Below are 20,282 nucleotides of genomic sequence, written 5' to 3' on the forward strand. Positions count from 1 at the left end.
TTTACAGATCTTAGAGAATTAAAGATCTGAAGATGTTTGAATTAAATTATGCTTTAAAATCTACAATGGAGGAATAAACAGCACGATTATATTTCGAAAAACCAAATCACTTCTTGTAGGTTAGGCAAAAAAAAAATAAAAAAAATAAAAAATTATGGAGCAAAAAATTAACTTAATGAATTCTAAATTATGCTAGATTTTTCAGTAAGACAGTCATTAGGACTCTTATCAGAACGGGTGCGGGTGTGGTAAGACGACTCTCTGACCTTAAGGATGAGGTAGGGGATGAAGGACGAGGCTTCGTACTCGCTCAGGTGGTAGTTCTCTCTGCTCAGCATGGTGAAAAGGAGTTTGAGAAACTCCATGGCCTTCATCAGAATACTGGTGTTAGTGTCGAAGAAGCGCAGCGTGAACCACTTCAGGATCAGATCCAGGCAGCCAACCACAGCTTCTGCCTCAGCTTCCATGTGCTGCGAGATGGGAAGGATGATGATGAGATATGCGGCTGCTATAATCATAAAGACTACACACATCCTCAATATCCTTTTAACGAGTTCAGTACTGTGTGCCTTTAATCTTCTACACCCGCATACTGCATTAGGTGTGAGGACGAGTTATACATCTTTTAGCTCAAGGTTTTTTCCTCTCAGGAAGTTTCCTCGATTATTCGTTTTATTCTGTAAAACTGGTGTGACAACGTCTATTCAAATAAAATTTAACTCAATGAGTTGTTGCATGGTGGCACGCCAGTGATTTGTCCAGGCTATACATATGATTTGACTGTTAATCAAGTACACAGTTCAGAAAGCTGCCAGCAGAGGGTGCTGTTTGACTATAAACAGAACCAGAAAAAGGGGTATTACACCAACAGCTGCCATAATAGCAGCAAACAGTAATAAACTAATTATTAACTCAATAATAAAATGCCCTCCCCCGCCCCTGAATGGGCGAATGTGGCCCTCAGCAATAAAGACAGGTCTGCATGTGTGAAATTCTCATCGCAAACCTTAATCGACTTTTTAAAAAGCAAGACAAGTATGCATGTGTACAGTACAATACAAACACCGTTATAAAGAAAGTGTGTCTTACCTCAATCATGGCGTTGACGGCCTTTACGTGGCGCTGGAAGTCGTAGTGAAAGAGTTCATCTGTTATCCACTTTGCCAGGCACGTGGCCATTTGAGTCTTCAGCTGTTCCACATACTCGTCCCGTGGAGTGATGAAGTTCCACTTCAGGATCTATAAATCACAAACCACTTATCGTCAGTGCTCTAGCTTCTTAAGAAGTGCTCAGAGCAAACATTAAAAAGGCTAAAAAAAAATTAAACAGTCTAATTTAATTTGTTTAGTCTCACATTAGTCAATGCTTGATCGTTAATTTCTGTGTAAATTTGATAAAAGGCTCAAATACAAATTGATTAGCTCTAATGATTAACAGAACAATCAAAGTTCAAACTTTCTTTTCTTTTTTACACTTGAAATGAACAAACTGAAGATACAAGACAACTATTTTTGTTCAATAGTTGAACATTCTGGCTTGCAAAACACATCACAAACAAATTCAATCATAATTTAAATGAATGAAAGGTGTTTTCCAATTCAAATAGGAGGTGGAAAAAAAAGTCATAAAATCAATAACATAAAATCACAATTAGTAATTTAATGCTTGACAGCTTCAATTCTTTGAGGCATGGAGATAAAAATATAATAACTTTCTCCACATCAGCTACTTCTAAAAAAGGTGCTAAAAAGTGTGCCACTTTTTTTTTTTTTTGCCAGGTGAATTCTTAGGCACTATCATATAACAACATTTTTCATAATACTTAATGCTTTTCATCTCCTGATCCATGCTTTATTTTTATGTAAATATGCTACACATTTATATTTTATTGTATTTACATTTGCGAAATACAACCTCCTTCCCTTTTATGTCCGTAGAGTCCGTAACTTTTTAAAAATTCAAATCTTTCAATGATCTTTATTGTCATTTAGATTAAACTTTGCCTATTCAAATTTCACATGAAAAGACAAATCTGAAAACGTGTAATTAATAAGATATTGCAACAAATTTGACATGGTTACAGACACTACAGAATCTTTGGTCTTTAAGATTTTACCAAAAACCATCCATCATGCAAAGCGCACTGATGTAGCCCTGGAATTTTTATAGAATTTTTTACAATGTTTATAGATCATATGCTTCTAGAAGCTTAAATTAATTTTGCTATCAATACAAAAAATATATATGAATAAAATGCATTTTAAATTATTATTGTTAGAAATGAGAGTATAAAACTGAAAAATTACCACTTTCAGGGCACGTATAAAATCATCAAAAATGGCCGAAGTTATCAACTTGAAATTTTAAAAATTGAAAGGTAACAAGATTGCTCATTTAATATTTTAGATGTTGCATATTTTAGAATTTAGAAGAAGCTTCTTTGGTGCACATATTCTGCATTATATGTATAACATACAAAGATAAAAAAAAACAGTTGGCTGACTATAAATTTTCAGTCCAGTTGAGAGCTTCTTGGTTTGCTGGCCATGTTACAGAGTTGCTATGCCAGTTTCAACACTCTCTTATTATGTCAATATCATCTTAATAAAACATGACTTCATCATGACCAAAGTTTTTTTTTTTTAACACCTGTGCACTGATTGCTGAATATAATGATTGGTCCTTTACCGGACATGTAACCCTGTATCATAGATGAGTGGGAGTGAAACTGATTGTTTTCTTCAGAACACCACCAGGAAAAAAATAATAAAAAATCTCCAGCATCATCACCTCAGTCAACAGCAATATATTATTCATCATGGAATATCATTTCCTTTGTGAATCCTCCACACTCCATGATTGCTTCTCTCTAGCCCACTGTGACCTTGCTTTCTTCAGGTTAGGTATTAGTGCTAGGTTTCATTTGGCTTTTCTATACACAAATCCTGTTTCATTCCGCTGATTTCTTACAGTCCTATCAGAAACACTGAATTGTTTTTACTCATTTGCATTTACTCTGCATTTTCTATTTTCGAGGCATATTACACTTCCCACATATTTCTTCCTGTTTTGTTTATACATAGACCAGTTTCCTATTTATTTATTTTATTTACATAAGATTAAATTTGTCACATAAACCTTGGAGCACAGTGAAATATATATTATATATAAATATATATATTTCCCAGTAAGGAATATGACGTCAAAGCGCAGGGTCAGCCAGAATACCTGGAGCAGGTAGGGTTAAGGGCCTTGGCTCAAGGGCTCAACAGTGGCACTTTGGCAGTGCTGGGCTCGAACCCCTGACCTTTCAGATCAGTAACCCAGAACCTTAACTGTCTGAGCCAGACTATATATTGGACTTTTTTTTTTTTTAAACGAATCCTTTTCACCGTTTTCTCTCTCCTTGAGGCCATGTTTCCTTTTAGTTTGCCAACACTATAAGTAAACTCTATTTACTTTAAGGCTGATTAGCGTTTTTTTCTCCCCTTTAATTTTTTCCCCACCGAGTAATTCCATAATTTTTACTCTACTTGACCTGGAAAAAAATAAATGCTATTAGGACACAACCCTGTGTTTTCCATCCTACTAATTTCGCCAGCTCAAATTTGTCGATGTTTGTCTACTTGCTGCCATCTTTCATCTATAAAACACTACTAATTAACAAAATATGTTTTATGACATTACGCAGTAGACAGTAATGTTTTGTGACGATTACCTTTAGCGCTTTCTCTTCCTTCATCCTCTGCTCCTTTCCATTAGGCACAAAGATAAAGATAGGGCCTGACTTGTCTTCTTCATCTTTATTACCGGCCTTGACTGGAGCCTTTTTACCCACCACTCCCTGAAGGACACACATAAGGCAAATCTTATTCGCTTATAGAGACGAGTGAAAGAGAGGGAGAGAAAGAGAAGATGAAAGAGTAAAAGAAAAAGACGATGCATGACAGACCCTGAGACATGCCAGTTATTCACAGAGTGCACCCAAAAGCGTGATGAACAGAAACGAGTGCCCCCCCGCCGTTTGTGGGTCGTGTGGAGGTTTATTGATCCACCCGTACCTGTGGGTTGCTGGGTTTCCCCCCTGAGAGTCTGTTAGGTTTAGACACACTCTCTTTGTCTACCTTGGCTTTCTGCTCCACGCCGTTCTTCTAGTTAGTGCAAAAATAGCAGCCTTCACTCTTCAGGCCATTCGAACAAGATTTTGAGCAAAACTGTCAGCATTGATGGTATTTACACACAAAGCCAAATACATTTACAGTGACGTTTATGATGCAGATATAACAAGCTCTTAGAATGGCAAGTCTCATGCATAGACTTAACATATAAACAGGCTACCAATAGATTTTAATGTCATTAAACTGAGTCGGTTACAAACAGTGTTTTTTTTCCATTATGTGTTTAACCTCTAATAAGTGACTCTGATTCCAGGTGCTAAATAAATGTGTTTCCTATTACTTCAGCATGACAGTATATTAATGAATTGAAACTATAAATTTAAAATAGCTAAAAGACGGGGCAAGCATGAAACACGTTGAAGTTATCCATAATTAATTACTTATTGATGTCAAGAAACAACAATAATAATAACCACAATAACAATCACCACTTACAGGAATTAGCAAGATTTATGCATAGCTGGACTTAATTTAGCTACTAAAATTTGTTTGCGCTTGTTTGTGCCACTCACCTTCCAACAGAAGCCCTAATACACACTTCTGATCAGTGAATCAGTTTTCATCATGGTGCTTGACACAATACTGTTCTTGTAAGGACTATTCCAGTAAAAGCTGACCTTTGTGTCTTAAAATAACAACTGACTTTTGCTGTTACCTAATTACCTAATTCCATACTGTACGTGTTATTTCATAGTTTTAAAATCCCCAGTATTGTTGCAGAATGTAAAAAATAAATCACTATAACAAAAACAAAAACAAATGTGCACGTGATCTCAACCTGTTGAGCGGTACTGTATATTTTACAAATTGAAAAATACAGAAATGCAATTATTCAGACCTTTTTCTGAGCAGGCGCTGCTGTTTTGGATTTCTTGGTGTCCTGTTTGGGTTCTGGTGGGCTGTAGTCATCCATGACAGGCTGGCTTTTAGCCGGTGCTGTGAGATAAAGAACGGAGACGATTAGCGCATCCGATGAAGCTACGATTCACTGAACCTCAACATGCTGTAGCTGCACTTAGCGTGATGTGCTGCTATAGATAACGATCCAGTGAACTAAAAGCTGGGTCATCCATATTGCAAAATGAGAGAGGTTGTTAGAAACAAACTATATATATATATATATATATATATATATATATATATATATATATCGCACGGCAGATAATGATGTAGAGAAAGAGAGAGAGAAACATGTATACAGTACCTGGGGCTGCTTTTGCAGGTGGTGCGCTCTGAGATGCTTTAGATGGAGCGGCTTTTGCGGGTCCAGCAGGTTTGGCGGGCATCACTGCCCTGGCCTTCTCCAGCATGGCAACCACCTGGTCCTTTGAGGCTGGCTAACAAAGCAGCAAGCACAAAATTCATTTAAATTATCAAGAGTATTATTAAAAAGTGAAATCACAAGTTTCTGAACTGCTGAAACCCAAAGATCAACACAGAACCATATACAGTGCAGAAGATGCAGGTACCTACCTTGAGTTTATTAGTGGCCTTGCTCATCTTATCATGGCCCAGATGCATCATGAACATGGGTAGAGCATCCTGGGCTTTCTTCCGCACGTCTCCACTGCGGTCCTCCAGACAGGCGTACAGGTTTGGGACACACAGCATGAGATCAGCGGGCACGGTGCGCATGTTGGGCAAACGCTCGGCCAGCCAGCCCAGAACCTAGCATATGCAAAGTAAAGAGAACTCTTTTAAAAAAAATTTATTTTTTTAAAATTGTGTGTGTGTGTGTGTGTGTGTGTGTGTGTGTGTAAGAGTGGCCTTAATTACACAAGAACTATTTAAGGAATAAAACCAATGCTGTTCCTTGTCTCAGCCTCATCAATTATTTATTCATTAATAGTTTAAATCATAGAAAAGAAAGCCATTCTCAAAAGGTACCCTCCAAAAACAAACAATTACAGTCATGTTTGTATAACCCCAACTATCCGGGCTTCAAATAAGTTTTTTTTTTTTATGTTTAAAACATCAAACATTGGTGTTTTGTGTTGATTGGGCTGTATTCAAAACACCTTGGAAATAAGCATACTGATGTAATCAGACACATGCGGAGCTCATTTTACTGTGTTCACGTACCTCCTGTCTTAGAAAGGGATTCTCTCGTTTCAGCTCTTCTGCCAGGTCTTCTCCTTCCAGCCACTCCTTCAGGCCGGTCTGCTCCACCCACGCGTTTAGTGTCGTCAGGGCAGCGGCACGGACGTTGGCCTGCAAGCATAAGGTGTGGCTTTAGTTGCATGTACACACAAACAGATGGTGCTTTCGATAGAAAGTGTGTCCTCAGATAACCATTTGCAACTGGATACACACTGCTCACGCAGGGCACAGATGGTGGGGGAGCGGTTGGGTTTCCGCCTTGCACAGCTGCATGGTTTGATCCCGAGTTGGAGTTAATGCATGAGGAGTTTTAAATGTTATCAAGGTGTGCGTGCGTGTGCATGTGTGTGCAGGTAGGTGGCTTGGCTACCTTAAACTGCCTCAAGGTGTGAATGTGTGCGCAATTTTAGGTGAATTCCAGCCTCACACCCAGTGCTTCTAGGATGTGTACCAGATCCACTACAACCCTGAACAGGATAAAGCACTTACTGAGGAGACATCTATATACATATAATAAAAACTGTAAAGTTGCCGTGTCTTAAAGATATTTGCTCAAAAATTATTTGGTAAAAACACATCAAGATGTTTTTTTTTTGGGGGGAATTTTTGTTCGTTTTGTTTGTGCACGCATCACGTAAAACAATACTGAACGAATATTAATGACATTTTTACAAGTGTATTTGGTCGAACTTGGGGTAACAGGCTTTGTTTCATCATAATCGGCCCACAGGAAGAGATGATATGCTACTTTGAAATTTACATGGAAAATGCCCTTATATATGTGTATAAAAAAAATATATAAATATATTTTTTTAAAATCTACCTTCAGATCGCGCTGGATGTTTTTTAAATAAAAACAATGCACACAGGAACACCCGACCTTAAGTTCTGCAAAGCTGTAACATGATAAATATTCTTAAAGACATTATATTCACCTCAAGAAGGTCATAGTGGACAAAAGTGTATATGTGTTTAGACTGAGAGATCGGATTTTAGGTGCAAGGAAGGCTCAAAATGCTGCCCAAATTAAACCATTAAAGCTATTAAATGACTAAATACTGAATCAGACTGTATTACATAAAAAGAGAGAAAAATTCATATTGCTTTGAGTCACTGGCTGTTTAAGATGCATGTTTAATATACAGGGTGTCCCAAAAAAAACTTACATTATTTGAAATATGAATATCTATCACTACATGTAACTACATGTCCTAGCCAAATAAAACTAAAACAGGCTTTATGTTGAAAAATATAATATTTATTTATCAAAATTCCAACATCATATTCAAACAGATATAGATTTTGTAACCGATTTCACAAAGCTTTTGGCAAATGCGAACATTATGCTTGTTGACTTTGCCATTGGTACGAAATTGTCCTCATCACTGGAAATAAGATGCTTTTTGAACTCTGAATATTCAAGTTTCTTTTACATAGCAACACCAAATTAAATGTAAAAACAGTAAAACAGTTTTTACATCATCTTAAAATTTGAGATCATTTGAGCGAGAATTGACTATAAAATAATGTAAATTTTTTTGGGACACAAAAAAAATTAATAATAATAATTTTACAAGATTATACATCAGGTTTAAAGGTCGGTTATAAGAGTTCTACCTTGCTGTCTCCCAACACGGTAATGATGGGGAAGCCCAGATTCCTCACGTGCTGTTTGAGAGCAGGACCCATAGCTGTGGCAATCTGCTGCAAGATGGTCAGTGTTTGCTGAACCTAAACACACACAAAACATGCAATTGTATGAGTGTAAACATTTAAAATACAGAAAACTATTAAAAACTATCATTCATTCAGTGCCACAACAGGTCTAATCCTTTACTACACTTGAAGAAAGCTTTCAACACAAAAACATGGCCTGTGTAAAATTAAGAATAAAACTACAAAAATAAATTAAATACCAGTAGCTTGTTGGAGTCACCGAGGCGGCCCTTCAGCGCTATGGGCAGCTCTCCGATGGTGGCTTGGATGAACTTGGCCTCCGAGATGACGGCCGCCACCTCATCCAGCCCTTCCTTTCGGATCTTCCAGTTTTTATCGCTAATCTTTTCCACCATGTCTGATGTGATTTTATCACTGCAAACCACAGTACAGATGAATCCATATCAACAATCAAGCTTATTCATAACCTCTTTCCACTTTTGCATATATTTAAAGCTGACTGCAAGTAAGTTCGGCAAATATGAATCATGGTGCGTTTAAAAGAAAAAAATTAAATAATAAAACTGACCTGATATCAGATCTGGGCAGCAGGTCCATGATGTCAGCGGCACCCCCGTCCGCGTCCTCCTCATCCGCCTCCTCTTGGTCGTCCTCTGCTCCTTTCTTGGTCGATCCTCGTGTGGGAGCAGGAGGAGACTGACCTTGCATCTGAGAAACCCAGAGCCACAAACTGTTACATTACAGATACTAGTAATATTTTAAATGTCAATAATAGGTAACAAAAATCTTTGATTTAATTATCGGCAATGTGTGTTTACGAACCTTCTCAAACTCGGCGTCTATTTGAGAAAGCAGTGCCGGCTTTTCGTCTTCGAAGAACATGCGCAAAGGAGCCCCCATGTACAAGTACATCACGCCAAGCAGGGTGATGGCAGACGTCCTCACGGCCTGGAATAAAAAAAAAAGATTCAGACCATGGTTCTGTTCCGTTACTAATTGGTTTCACATTATTGAAATGTCTTTGCAAAGAGGGCTATAATACTGTTGTCATATTGCATTTTTGTTTGTTTGTTTGTATTGGGATTTATTGCCATATCGGCTTATCAGGCTATTTCATAGCAGATACATATTAAACCGTTTTTTTCGAACCAATATAATATTATGTTATAAATAGAAGAGATTTGTGGAAAAAGTCAATAAAAAAATACAAATAAATAAATATAACATGGCCAGAAGAACAAGACTTTACATTACGTTCTTTAGGTGCACTTTTGATGAGAACTGTAAAAGTTTTTCTGGTTTCGTCTTGCAGAATGTTTTTTAATCTTGTTCTGGTAAAAATGTTTTCTTATGGTATTAAAACTTGGTATACGCTTTATGGTTAGAGTAGTGCTACAGTGCTGACATTTTGGAGCTTCTTCACCCTTTAATAAATACTCATGGGTTAAATTTGCATGGCCTACACAGCACCCTGTATATTTACGACTTGGTCGTGTCTGGATTCGAAGGGGTGAAAGCATCTTTTTCCCACCACTGGATCTATTTCGAATAATTTGTTGTTTGGGTACTGTTCCCATTCTGCTTGTGGAACTTTGGAATTCCGAAGTGGTGTTGGTCTTGTCATATTTAACCCTCCTCGGTTTAAGTTGGCTCATATGAAGAACCCTGACAGGGCTGATCTGTGAAGCCTTGTGTCTCCAATATGGGCATTAATTACTCGTTTGAATGCACTAATGCTTAACCCATGATCCTCACTGCCTGCTCCAAGATCCGGTTAAAACGTTCCGTCATTTACTCAACAGAAAGCACTCCCTGATCCACACTTAAAGGCTTTGTGCAAATACAGTGAAAGCAGGAAGCGCACAAACAAATATTTGAACAAACAAAGGATCAGGTTGCCATACACACAAACACCTTAAAAAACACATACACACACACACTCACCGGGTTGGTGGCACCCAAAGCGGTTTTGACGTTGTTGATGAAACCCTTCACGTTAATTCTGCAGGATTACAACAGTAAACAAACAATGTATGAATCATGAACATGTAACAGATTACATCGCAGAGAGACAGAGACAGAGAACAAACACGACTCACCCTGCAAAGCCAAACTCCTTCATGGCGTTGGACAGCCAGTTGAGTGTTTCAGCCTGGTTTTTAGGGTTCTTTTGTGCAAACGCCAAAGAGACCACCTGTACAAAACGTTAATAAAACATAACAGTTTAAAAGAACCAAAAAAAAAAAAAAAAAAAACACCAGACAGGACGCACACACATACCCAGGACAAACCACAAGTATAGGTTTTAAGTATACTAAGGAAAAATATGCATCGCTCTCTCTTTGGTTTAAATTATTACCCCGGTCGTTGGCGATGAAGCCTATATGCATTGATATAAAAATAAATGAACAAGATGTTTTCTATCATATGGTTTATGATGGGACTGTGAAACTAGACCCACCTGTTCGGCAGTCCAAGGCAGCGAGCAGGCTTCTCCGATGGCAGTCAGAGCCTCTTTGGCTTTGCTGCCGCACTTCACGTCTCCGATTTTGTCCACCAGGCCGTCCATCACGACGAGAGCCGAGGTTTTCGAGAAGGAGCCTTTCCCGGCGACGAGCCCAACGATGTGCAGCTTCATCTGCATCACCTGAGCATGTGCGAAACTTGGATTAACAAATCTGAGACTAACTTTATGTAAGAATCGGGTAAAAAAGAAATAAATAAGTAAATAAATTAAGATAAGACGGAAGTCCAGGGTCCCTTTCTGCATCATGAACGATGCCCACCTGAAAATTGGTCTCTTTCCAGCCAGGTTTCTTAGCCAGCATTCTCACTAGAGCCTGGCACGGCATTTCGCTCCTGTCCATCTGTTCAACAGCCTAACACACACAAACAGATACAACATTTTAAATTTTGTTAACAAAAGAGTCCTTTTAAGCACTGGCTCTGTTAAAAAGCCGCTGGAGAGGCGTATACGAGAGAGAGAGCGAGATAAAATGGTGAGCATTCACCCTTTGAAACTCCTCCATGCTAGCAAGCCTCTCTTTCCAATTAGCGCTGTCCAGCAGCTGCATACAGGTGGCCGGGAGCACAGCTGCAGCCTTCTCCTCACACACTTCCAGCTGAGAAAAAATAAAATAAAATCACAAACACGCATTAACATTAACATTACAAAAGCTTCATGTTACACAATCACCGCTTCTTCCTTTTCAACATTTCTTTTTTTTTACCTTTGTGTTATAATACAGTAAACAGTAAAATCTTTAATTATTACAACTGATTTAATTCATTCGGACACTTGACTTACAGATAATTCAGTTTCTGCAACTTCTCTTGTGTCCGGTGCTTTCTTTGACTTGCTGCTGGCGGCTGCAGCAGGTTTGCCTTTTTTCGCGGGGCCAGCAGCCTGTGAAATAAAAAAAAAATAAAAAAAGCCAAATGGTCACGAGCGATTCCTTGCTACTGATTGATCACAGCCGAGCACTGGAGCTCTTGCAACAAGTAATAAAATCTAAATTATAAATCCCCTAACTTTCCAAAAATTAATCTCCTAAACTCCTAATTGCTGATTTGAATAAACATGTCATGGTGCCCATGTCTAAAATTGTCCACAAACGTTTGCTCTTACGTCGGCTCGGATTAAAAATGAGAAATCCTTAACCGTTTCCCAGCTCCATTAAAACCTGAAACCTGCATGCCATCGATGATTTGATTTAATGCTTTAACCTCAAGTCTATTAATGCTTACTTTGGGTGCAGGAGCCTTTTTAGGTGGACCAGCAGGTTTTGCAGGAGGCTCTTCCACAACTGGAGCTTTAGCTGCAGGTTTCTCCTTCTTCTGACCTCCTCCTCCACCACCTTCGCCCTTCTTTCCTCCTGCAAGCTCCACTTTATCTGCACATTCTTTAATCTGTGTGTGTGTACGTGGAGGGGGGGAAAAACAATTATAAATCTGTACTCCAACGTCAGGATGTAATAATGACCCTACCCTACACAAAACCCTACGCTACCTTGTCCAGTTTGAGTTTATCCAGATCAGCTAGGAAGGGGTTAACCGCCCGCTCTCCCACCACCTTCATGGCGGTGCCCAGCGCTTCAAACGCAGCATCTCTCACCTCTGGAGCGGAGTCGTTCACTTGCTGAAAGAGAGAGATTAATTTACATTTTTATTTACAGTTGCATTTACCGAAAAACAGTCTTAAAGCAAAAAAAAAAAAAAAAAAAAACCTGATTTAAACATGATCTTCCTACCATCTTGAATAGATAGCCAGCTAGTTAACTGCTAGCATACTAGCTAACTCTTGTCTCATGTTAACACGAGTGAAGTTTTGGTATTGGACTGTTTATTTAATTTAAATTTTTTTTCTTTTAACTTCCTTTTTTTTTTTTTTTTTTAAGCTCTTAAAGTCTAAAGCACCAAATACAAGACTCTTGCTTACTGATCGTGGAAGTTCGCGAGTTCAAGCCACAACACCTCCATGTTACCACAAGTTAAGCTCTTGACTGAAGGGGGTGGTATCATAACTGACCCTGCACAGACCCTCTCTGCCCCAGTTTCCTTACTGTGATTTGCAAAAAAAAAAAAATAAATTCTGTATAAGCTGTAAGGAACGTGTGAAAAATAATTGAATTTAATTGGTACTGAAGCGAATATAACGACGAGGAAATCTTTCGCATGCCGTATCCTTTCCCTGCCTTTCCCTAATTTTTCAATTAAGTGTACTTGATTTTATTTGTTCCGTCTGTACAGCTTTCAGGTGTCTCTCAGATTTCTCAAATTGGACACTAATACAGAGATTAAGATCGAGTTAAATGTCACACATACCATACAGCACAGGGAAGTGACCTTTTTCCCCCCACATATCCCAGTAAAGAATCTGGGGTCAGAGTGCAGGGTCGGCTAGGATACAGCGCAAGAGTTAAGGGCCTTGCTCAAGCCTTAACAGTGACCTTCTAAATCAGTAAGCAAGACCATTTGAGCCACCACTGCCCCAAACATCAGGCGTAATTGTGAAAAACCTGCTCAGCCAGGACTACACCACATGTACAGTAGATTCTGGCGCCTCTGCAGTCAGAGAAACTCTGATACTAAAAATGGCTGATTGACTGCATTATGAATCAGAGTAGAAGGGTGTCAGATTAACTTCTGCTTGAACCTAATTGCTTTTGACACCTGTGCTGAGAGTGCTGTGTATTGTGACGAATGATACCTTGATTAAAGCAGAGCAGAGCGGCTTCAGGACGCTCTTCGGCACTGTGGCAGGGGTGCAGTGACGCAAGCTTCGGGCCAGGAACAGTGATGCCTGCTGTTTGATTGACGGATTCTTGTTGTCCATTACCCCCAACACGTCCTCGCTGACGTTCTGTAGAGTTGTCTGCACATAATGAGGGAAAAAAGAAAATATTAATCATTAAATTTCATTCTCCACCGAAAAAAAAACACCTCATTCTCAGTCCTGAATATGAAACCTGCTATTCTTGGAAAATAATAAACAGTAACTGTGATCAGGCCACACTGTTGTTTAATATTTTTTGTATGAAACTGTTTTTATTACATACTCAGTGGATTAGTCACGCTAATTAATTTACAGTAGCATGAACAAAGCATCACTATAATACGAATTAAACAGCTTAGGACGTAAGCTCATGGGCCACGGGAAAAACTAATATTCATAAGTTCAGCATCAGGTGATCATTTAATGCAGGCAACATCTACTGTAGTAGCTTGGTTTTGAAGAGGTAAGACGAAAACAGTTGGATGTTGTGAGGACATCCCAAACTTAAACAGATGGTAACCAGAGCTCTGGACCCCAGCTACCTGCTGTACCACCTCATTAAACTATCATGTGATGTATTACTTGTCAGTCAGTTGGAAGCAAAAATTAAGAATGCAGAAACTAAGAATTTAGTACCAAGTATGTTAAAGGGTCATAATTTCAGGGATTTAAAAGTGGAGAAAGTAGAAAAACTTGATGTATTTTATATGGGGTTTCAGTCACACACAAGACATGACACAATCTGAAAATTTGCCTTGGCGTTGCTCTTTAATAACCAGACACTTAAAAGAAATAGTTAATTATATTTATTTCACATTAGTGGTTGATCAACAAATACACATTCGCTGCTTGAATAAAACGTAAGATGATAAAAGTAGTAAAAGTTTACATAAGGGGTGTTCAAGTCAAACTGGGATTTATGATCTCCCTTTTTTTCTCTATATAATCCCGTGCTATATTCATGCACTTATGGATACCATCTACACAGAAAGTTCTCTCAGTATGCCAGATCCATAATTAGACTGCCTGCTTCACGTCTGAAACGCTGGCCTCCCAGGAACTCCTCAAACATGTGGAAGTGGCTTGGACTGAGGTCAGGAATGTATGAGGGATGTGGCAATAAGTTCCTGTAATGTGAAAGTGTTTTTGTTGAGCGATTGTGTGTGTACTGTTCCCACAGACAGCTGGGTGTCTTCTGCAAGTTGTTGACGTTATCTGTTGACTTTCAAGGAGTTTCACTTGCTGAATGTTCACAACTGCGGCAGGACCTAGACAGGATCGTCATTCCTAAACGCGTGTCATTCTTTCAAACACTTGCACCATTCATACGTTTTTCACTGCGGCTAAGAATCTTGTTACCGGCTTGTCGAACGTCGATCGGCTTTACGCCTTCATTCACTAGAAATTTCATCACGGTTCAAGTAGCGGTGTGACTTGAACGCTTCTCGTATTAATATAAGACTGCACAGTTAGAAGGATACTCACCGTCAGGAAGACCGCATCAATCGCCTCCTGCAAGGCCTGGACCACCTGAGGCTTCTTCTCCTTGAACTTCTCCAAAATGGTTGGCACCACCTTTGAAAATTGAAAAAAAATTCATTACGTGTAATTCTATGTATATTTTATGCCCTGAAGGTATATTACATTTAATCATTACAAGGTCAGAAAGCTACAGGACTACACAGGTCTTAAAAATATACTGTACAACCTTATGTGCTCATTATCCACATCAGCTTACTGGATGAAATATTGATCTGTTTATTTCTCTTCACTCACATGGCCTGCATACGTTCCGAACTTTTTGCGCAGTCCTGCTGCCAGTCCGGCCAGACATTTGGCCGCCAAAATCACAAGCATCACGTTGGCATCTTTTCCGATAACCTGCAATACACACACAAAAGTCACACATGATATTCTTAACAGCTATAATTAGAAAAATTTTGTAATTTCCCCATAATAAACGTCTACAAAGCGTCACCTTCTTAAGAGCTCGGACTATGTCCCCAAAGTCTCCGCCCTCAATCTTGGGGTTTTTAGTGAGGGCCTCCAGTGCCTCCAAAGCCTCCTTCCTTTCCTGCCATTTCTTTGCTTCCTATACAAGGAAAAAAGAACAATAAATAAATAAATAAATAAATAATTATAAAAAAAATTGTGTGATGTCAAAATAGATATTAAAGTACTAGAAAATATGATCTCGGACTTACAATCTTTTCATAGAAATCTTTTGGGATTTTTGAAAGGATCTCAACAGCTTCCAGCAGCTCGTATGGATCCACTTGTACTTCATCTGCATCACCATCATCATCACCTGAAGACAAAAATGTGTATTAAATATTCATTCGAAAGCTATGCATGGATGATTTTTCGATCATGTTGTTTGATTTTTTTTTATTTTATTATCATTAGAAATTTAGTCTATAATAAAAATAAAAGTGCATAAATACTAATTTGTATTTAATTGTACTTAAATTGTCAAAAGTACCATCAGCCTCGTCTCCTCCAGCCGCCTGCTGCTGCTCGAACTTAGCCTTTAGGTCCTGCTGAGAGCGCAGGAAGCGGCTCTGCTTCGGCACACCGGCGGGAAGCTTCACCCACTCCTCCTCCAACTCTTTCAACTGTATATATATATATATATATATATATATATATATATATATATATATATATATATATATATACACACAGACACACACACACACACACACACATTACTTCTATATCAGGCCAAACCTTTTACAAACTGATTTCTAGCCAGAAGCACCACATTGCCCTTCTCCTGGGTTATAGAGACATCATATTCAGACACAACATGGCTTAAAATAGTTATTAAAAGTATAAGGCACTTGGCAGAAACAAAATTAAATCTACTAGACACACAAAAAAAAGGAGGTCAGACCTCTGACTATGAGCTGATTTTGGCAGCGTATCAGTAACCAAGCAGACTCTTCGCTAGCTTTTTTTTTTTTAATACACGCTTATGAGTGTGCAATTAAATTCCATGAGAACGAAGTTCTGGGCACAACTAATACTTAATAAAACATAAATACATATTTGTAATCAAACTACTTGAAGCGGCAGCATTTAGGCATTATTAAAAACATTTAAAAGATGAACACTGAACATGTGAAAGTCATAATGGCAAAAGTATGAGAGTATATCACACCTTTGCATAACATCTGGACAAGAAGTCTTAGAGATGCTCCCATACTTTTATTCTCATCAAGACACCCAGATTGAATTAGTCTTTTTTATATCTTTTTTCCCCTCACTATGTTGCTACTATATTTTAATTTATCGCCAACATTAACATGCAATACTGTTCATATTGTACAACAACCACACAATATTGATGTTAGACTAGAAATGTATTATACCCAATGTCAATCCACTATTTACATTCACTTCACTTAAAAAAGAAAAAAAAAAAAAAGCTGAAGAAAGGAAAAGTAAAAAGAAACAAGAGAGAGAACCCCGCCCCCCCAAAAAACAAAACAAAACTTGCACCACTCACTTTTGCACTGCTGTCACGTGGTTGCACAGCTCAAATTGCACCATTTTGTCGCCTATATTTGCACATATTTATTTCTTTCTTTACATGTGTAAATTTTATGACTGTATTCTCAACTACATGCTATTGTGTTACTATCCTTGCAACTGGATGTTTGAAATGTCCTCCAGGAATCATAAAAAGGAAAAGACAAAGAAAGTTAAGAAAGTAAGTAAGTGATTTGTCTTTTGCGTCAGTCTGTCTGTCCCTTTCTTTTCCTGAAAAGTAAACGGCAGCAACCAGACAAACGTAATCTCATCGAGATTAACAAAATTCTTGAAATATTGAAGTTGGTGTGGAAGAACTCAAGTGTTCTGGACAGAGTCCTGACCCAACCTCAGTGTCTCACAAACACTTAGAATAAACCAATTCTTACAGCCACCCTCCAAAATCGAGTGTACAATGGAGTAGAGCTCTTTATAACGCAACAATCTTAAACAGAATGTTCAACAAGCACATGGGTGTGGTGGTCAGGTGTCCACAAGCTTTTCCTGTATAGTACACAACAGGTCATCGTATTCCATTTTGCAAATGCAAGCCACACAACACTTGTTTAACAAGCCAAGTGTTCAAGCTGGGTTTGGTAGTTAAGGGTGTATTTTTATTTACATACAAACTTAATCTTGATGTCTTTATAAGAATAAAAGTGTGGGAGCATCTCTAAGACTTCTTAAGTCTAATGACATTTGGTGGAATTACCGTGACGATTCTTTATATGATTTGTTTCATGCTTGATACCAAAGTTATGGACCTAGACTGTGATTTCAGTGGAAAACAGGTAGGCTCTTATCTCAGATCTCACCTGTACAGAGTTGATGTTCTGCAGCGGTGTTCGCAAAGCATCCCGGATCCATTTGTAAATCTCTACTGCTAGCATTTTGGCCTCGTCACGCACCGCCTTCTCTCGAGACTCAAACAGCTTGGGCAACACTTTGACTACGGGCTTCAGGGTTATGATTTTGGAACCAAATTCACTGTGAATACACACGCAAATAAACCTTGATTCACCTGCAGAAGATTTTGACTAGTTTTTTTTTTTTTTTTTTTTTAAGTGACAGAGCAGTCCAGCTCACCTTAAAGCCTTTCGGAGAGTTTCGATGCAGGCCACGATAATCTTAGGGTTCTTGTTATCCAGTCCTTTGATGAGCTCATCCTGAACAATTTCAGCTTTCTCGATCTCTACGTACATAAGGCAGATATCCATCCCCAGCTCTTTTGCTCTGGCTTTGGGCTGGTTGAAAACTTTACTTACTACACCCGACACCACTTCCCCTGTTGTCCTGAAACACAAGATTGACATTCAATAGTTATAAAGGATTCATTTGAGTTGTACCACCCTATTCTACTCATTTATTACAATTTTACAGGAAATAAACTGTGACGCGTCATGTCTATTCAACTGCAACTATATCTGATGTGTAAACAATTCTTACATTAATACAGCAATAAACTCATTTCCTCACAAACCAAAGTTATTTCTCACACTTGAAATTAAGACAAACATCTGCAGCTTTCTAAGTAAAAGAAAAATCAGATGTCTTTGGTCCTGAGGTGGAAAGCCTGATGTTACTGCTTTACCTATGAATGTTACAGACTCATTTTACAAAAAAAAAAATGTTCAAACAAACTACTCCATTGATACAGCTTAGCCATATTATTGATTAAAGGCAGTCTCTGACTTACGAACAAATTCTGTTCGGAAGCACATTCGTAGGTCAGATTTGTTTTCAAGTCCAACAAAGAGTCCGGGAGCACACATACACTATACCGGACATTTAGACATTTTATACGTCACTTACACACTTAAAATATTGGCATCTGGTGCACTGCAGTGTCTACTTTTTGTACAATACACAAAGGCTATTCCGAATGTTTGTAAAACCACGGTCCATCCGTATCTGTGGAAATTTCTAACTCGAATGTTTATAAGTCAGGGACTTCCTGTATACATTCATTTAAACATTACAGTCTTTAATAGATTAGGTGCAGACTAAATTATCAGTTACTATAGAAGTGATACATATCAATAAACACATTAAATGTTTTAAAAACATTTTGGGACATTAAACTGTTGTTTAAAAAGAATAAAATCATTTATTAATTTATTTATTCTCTATAGCGCTTATCCTGTTTAGCATCGCAAGAAGCCTGGAGCATATCCCGGGTGACTTTGGGCACGAGGGAGGGTACACCCTGAACAGGGTGCCAATCCACTGCAGGACAGTAATGCATACACTACTTACACACAATGGGCAATTTTGGGAACACCAATTAGACTACTTTGAATGTCTTTCAAGAAAACCGGAGTAGCCAGAGAAAACCCACTAAACGCGCATGAACACACACACACACACACCTAATCAAATTCAAATCAAATTCAAAATAAATGTAAATAAAATGCAGAATTCTGTTTTTCTGACCTGAAGTCATTCGCTGATTGTGTTTCCACTGAAGACTTCAAGTGGTGTAAGAGAAACGCAATATCACAAATGAAAAGCGATACTGTCTGAAAATGGGATTTCAGTTTTGCCCCAGTACAACTGCTTTCCAATTTGAAACTAAATGATGTGTTCTGAATGGAAAGTTGGATCAGAAACTCTGCAAAGTCCTTCTGAAGCCTTGCATGTCTTAATGAAAAAAAAACTTAATTACTGTTCCAGATGTTTCATATCTCTCCATATATATTTTTTTATATTATTAGTGAAACCAGTTTCATATACTAATTACCTTAAATATCTTTAATTACTAGATATCTTTAATCCCAAGCCTCTTTGTGATCTTAAACAAACAAACTACTAGAAGCCCATAACCCCTGTGGTAGAAAATGCTGTCAGATATAGAAACAATCAGTGTCGGGTTCAGGCCAGTGTGGCTATTTTGGGATAAACAGACAGTTTTGCTCAACAAGCACGTCTGCCTCTGGGAAACCATGTGCCAGAACAATCACTATGGTCTATGTTTAAACCTAAAACATCTATTATGGCGACGTACGGAAAATAAGTACATCATAAGTAAACCATATGCAAATATAAACCGCACACAAATTCTAGAGTTAAGTCATTCGTCTTTCCTGAACTCTTCCATACACACTATGGCTAAGAAGGCTGTTTCTCAGGCTGTACAAGGTTAGACCTTCTGTAAAAAGGTTTACGCTCAGCCGAGGGCGGGGTGGTGTGGCTCAAAACAAAAGGTATTTATCTGAGTGCAAAAATGGACATCACAGACTAGATATGCGTTTATATTTATTTACTTAATCATCAATAACATCCAATTCTTAATCCATAGGGTTTATTATGATGTTGGCCCTGACCCCTTTGCATCTATAACAGCAACTCTTCTGTAAAGGTTTTCCACAAGGATTTATTTTTCCTTTTTTTTTTTTAAGTGCAGGTTAATTTGGTTTATTTTTATATTTTCTATTAATTATTTTTATGTATTAATTTTTTAGGGCTATGGAACTAATAATTAGAGTTTCCATTATTTCTTTTTGAGAAATTGGCTTTG

General features: G+C 38.2%; 1 protein-coding gene across 3 annotated transcripts in view; it reads right to left on the reverse strand.

Moving 5' to 3' along the window:
* Nucleotides 1-20,282, reverse strand: part of ckap5 (cytoskeleton associated protein 5) — a 42,277-nt gene that overhangs the window by 11,956 nt on the left and 10,039 nt on the right. For all 3 annotated transcript variants that reach the window (XM_053505575.1, XM_053505577.1, XM_053505576.1), the window contains exons 4-30: nucleotides 17,852-18,058; nucleotides 17,581-17,752; nucleotides 15,714-15,846; nucleotides 15,436-15,539; nucleotides 15,210-15,323; nucleotides 15,008-15,112; nucleotides 14,717-14,806; nucleotides 13,166-13,330; nucleotides 11,966-12,094; nucleotides 11,704-11,865; nucleotides 11,264-11,362; nucleotides 10,968-11,078; nucleotides 10,743-10,835; nucleotides 10,418-10,603; nucleotides 10,056-10,150; nucleotides 9,901-9,958; nucleotides 8,779-8,904; nucleotides 8,525-8,664; nucleotides 8,196-8,370; nucleotides 7,897-8,010; nucleotides 6,262-6,390; nucleotides 5,653-5,847; nucleotides 5,384-5,516; nucleotides 5,018-5,115; nucleotides 3,720-3,845; nucleotides 1,090-1,239; nucleotides 267-470 (exon numbers count right to left, since the gene is read on the reverse strand). In XM_053505575.1, coding sequence (XP_053361550.1) covers nucleotides 267-470; nucleotides 1,090-1,239; nucleotides 3,720-3,845; nucleotides 5,018-5,115; nucleotides 5,384-5,516; nucleotides 5,653-5,847; nucleotides 6,262-6,390; nucleotides 7,897-8,010; nucleotides 8,196-8,370; nucleotides 8,525-8,664; nucleotides 8,779-8,904; nucleotides 9,901-9,958; nucleotides 10,056-10,150; nucleotides 10,418-10,603; nucleotides 10,743-10,835; nucleotides 10,968-11,078; nucleotides 11,264-11,362; nucleotides 11,704-11,865; nucleotides 11,966-12,094; nucleotides 13,166-13,330; nucleotides 14,717-14,806; nucleotides 15,008-15,112; nucleotides 15,210-15,323; nucleotides 15,436-15,539; nucleotides 15,714-15,846; nucleotides 17,581-17,752; nucleotides 17,852-18,058 — 3,613 coding nt within the window. The remainder of the gene's footprint in view (nucleotides 1-266; nucleotides 471-1,089; nucleotides 1,240-3,719; nucleotides 3,846-5,017; nucleotides 5,116-5,383; nucleotides 5,517-5,652; nucleotides 5,848-6,261; nucleotides 6,391-7,896; nucleotides 8,011-8,195; nucleotides 8,371-8,524; nucleotides 8,665-8,778; nucleotides 8,905-9,900; nucleotides 9,959-10,055; nucleotides 10,151-10,417; nucleotides 10,604-10,742; nucleotides 10,836-10,967; nucleotides 11,079-11,263; nucleotides 11,363-11,703; nucleotides 11,866-11,965; nucleotides 12,095-13,165; nucleotides 13,331-14,716; nucleotides 14,807-15,007; nucleotides 15,113-15,209; nucleotides 15,324-15,435; nucleotides 15,540-15,713; nucleotides 15,847-17,580; nucleotides 17,753-17,851; nucleotides 18,059-20,282) is intronic.

The sequence above is a fragment of the Clarias gariepinus genome, chromosome 10, assembly GCF_024256425.1.
Source record: "Clarias gariepinus isolate MV-2021 ecotype Netherlands chromosome 10, CGAR_prim_01v2, whole genome shotgun sequence".
Lineage (NCBI taxonomy): Eukaryota > Metazoa > Chordata > Actinopteri > Siluriformes > Clariidae > Clarias > Clarias gariepinus.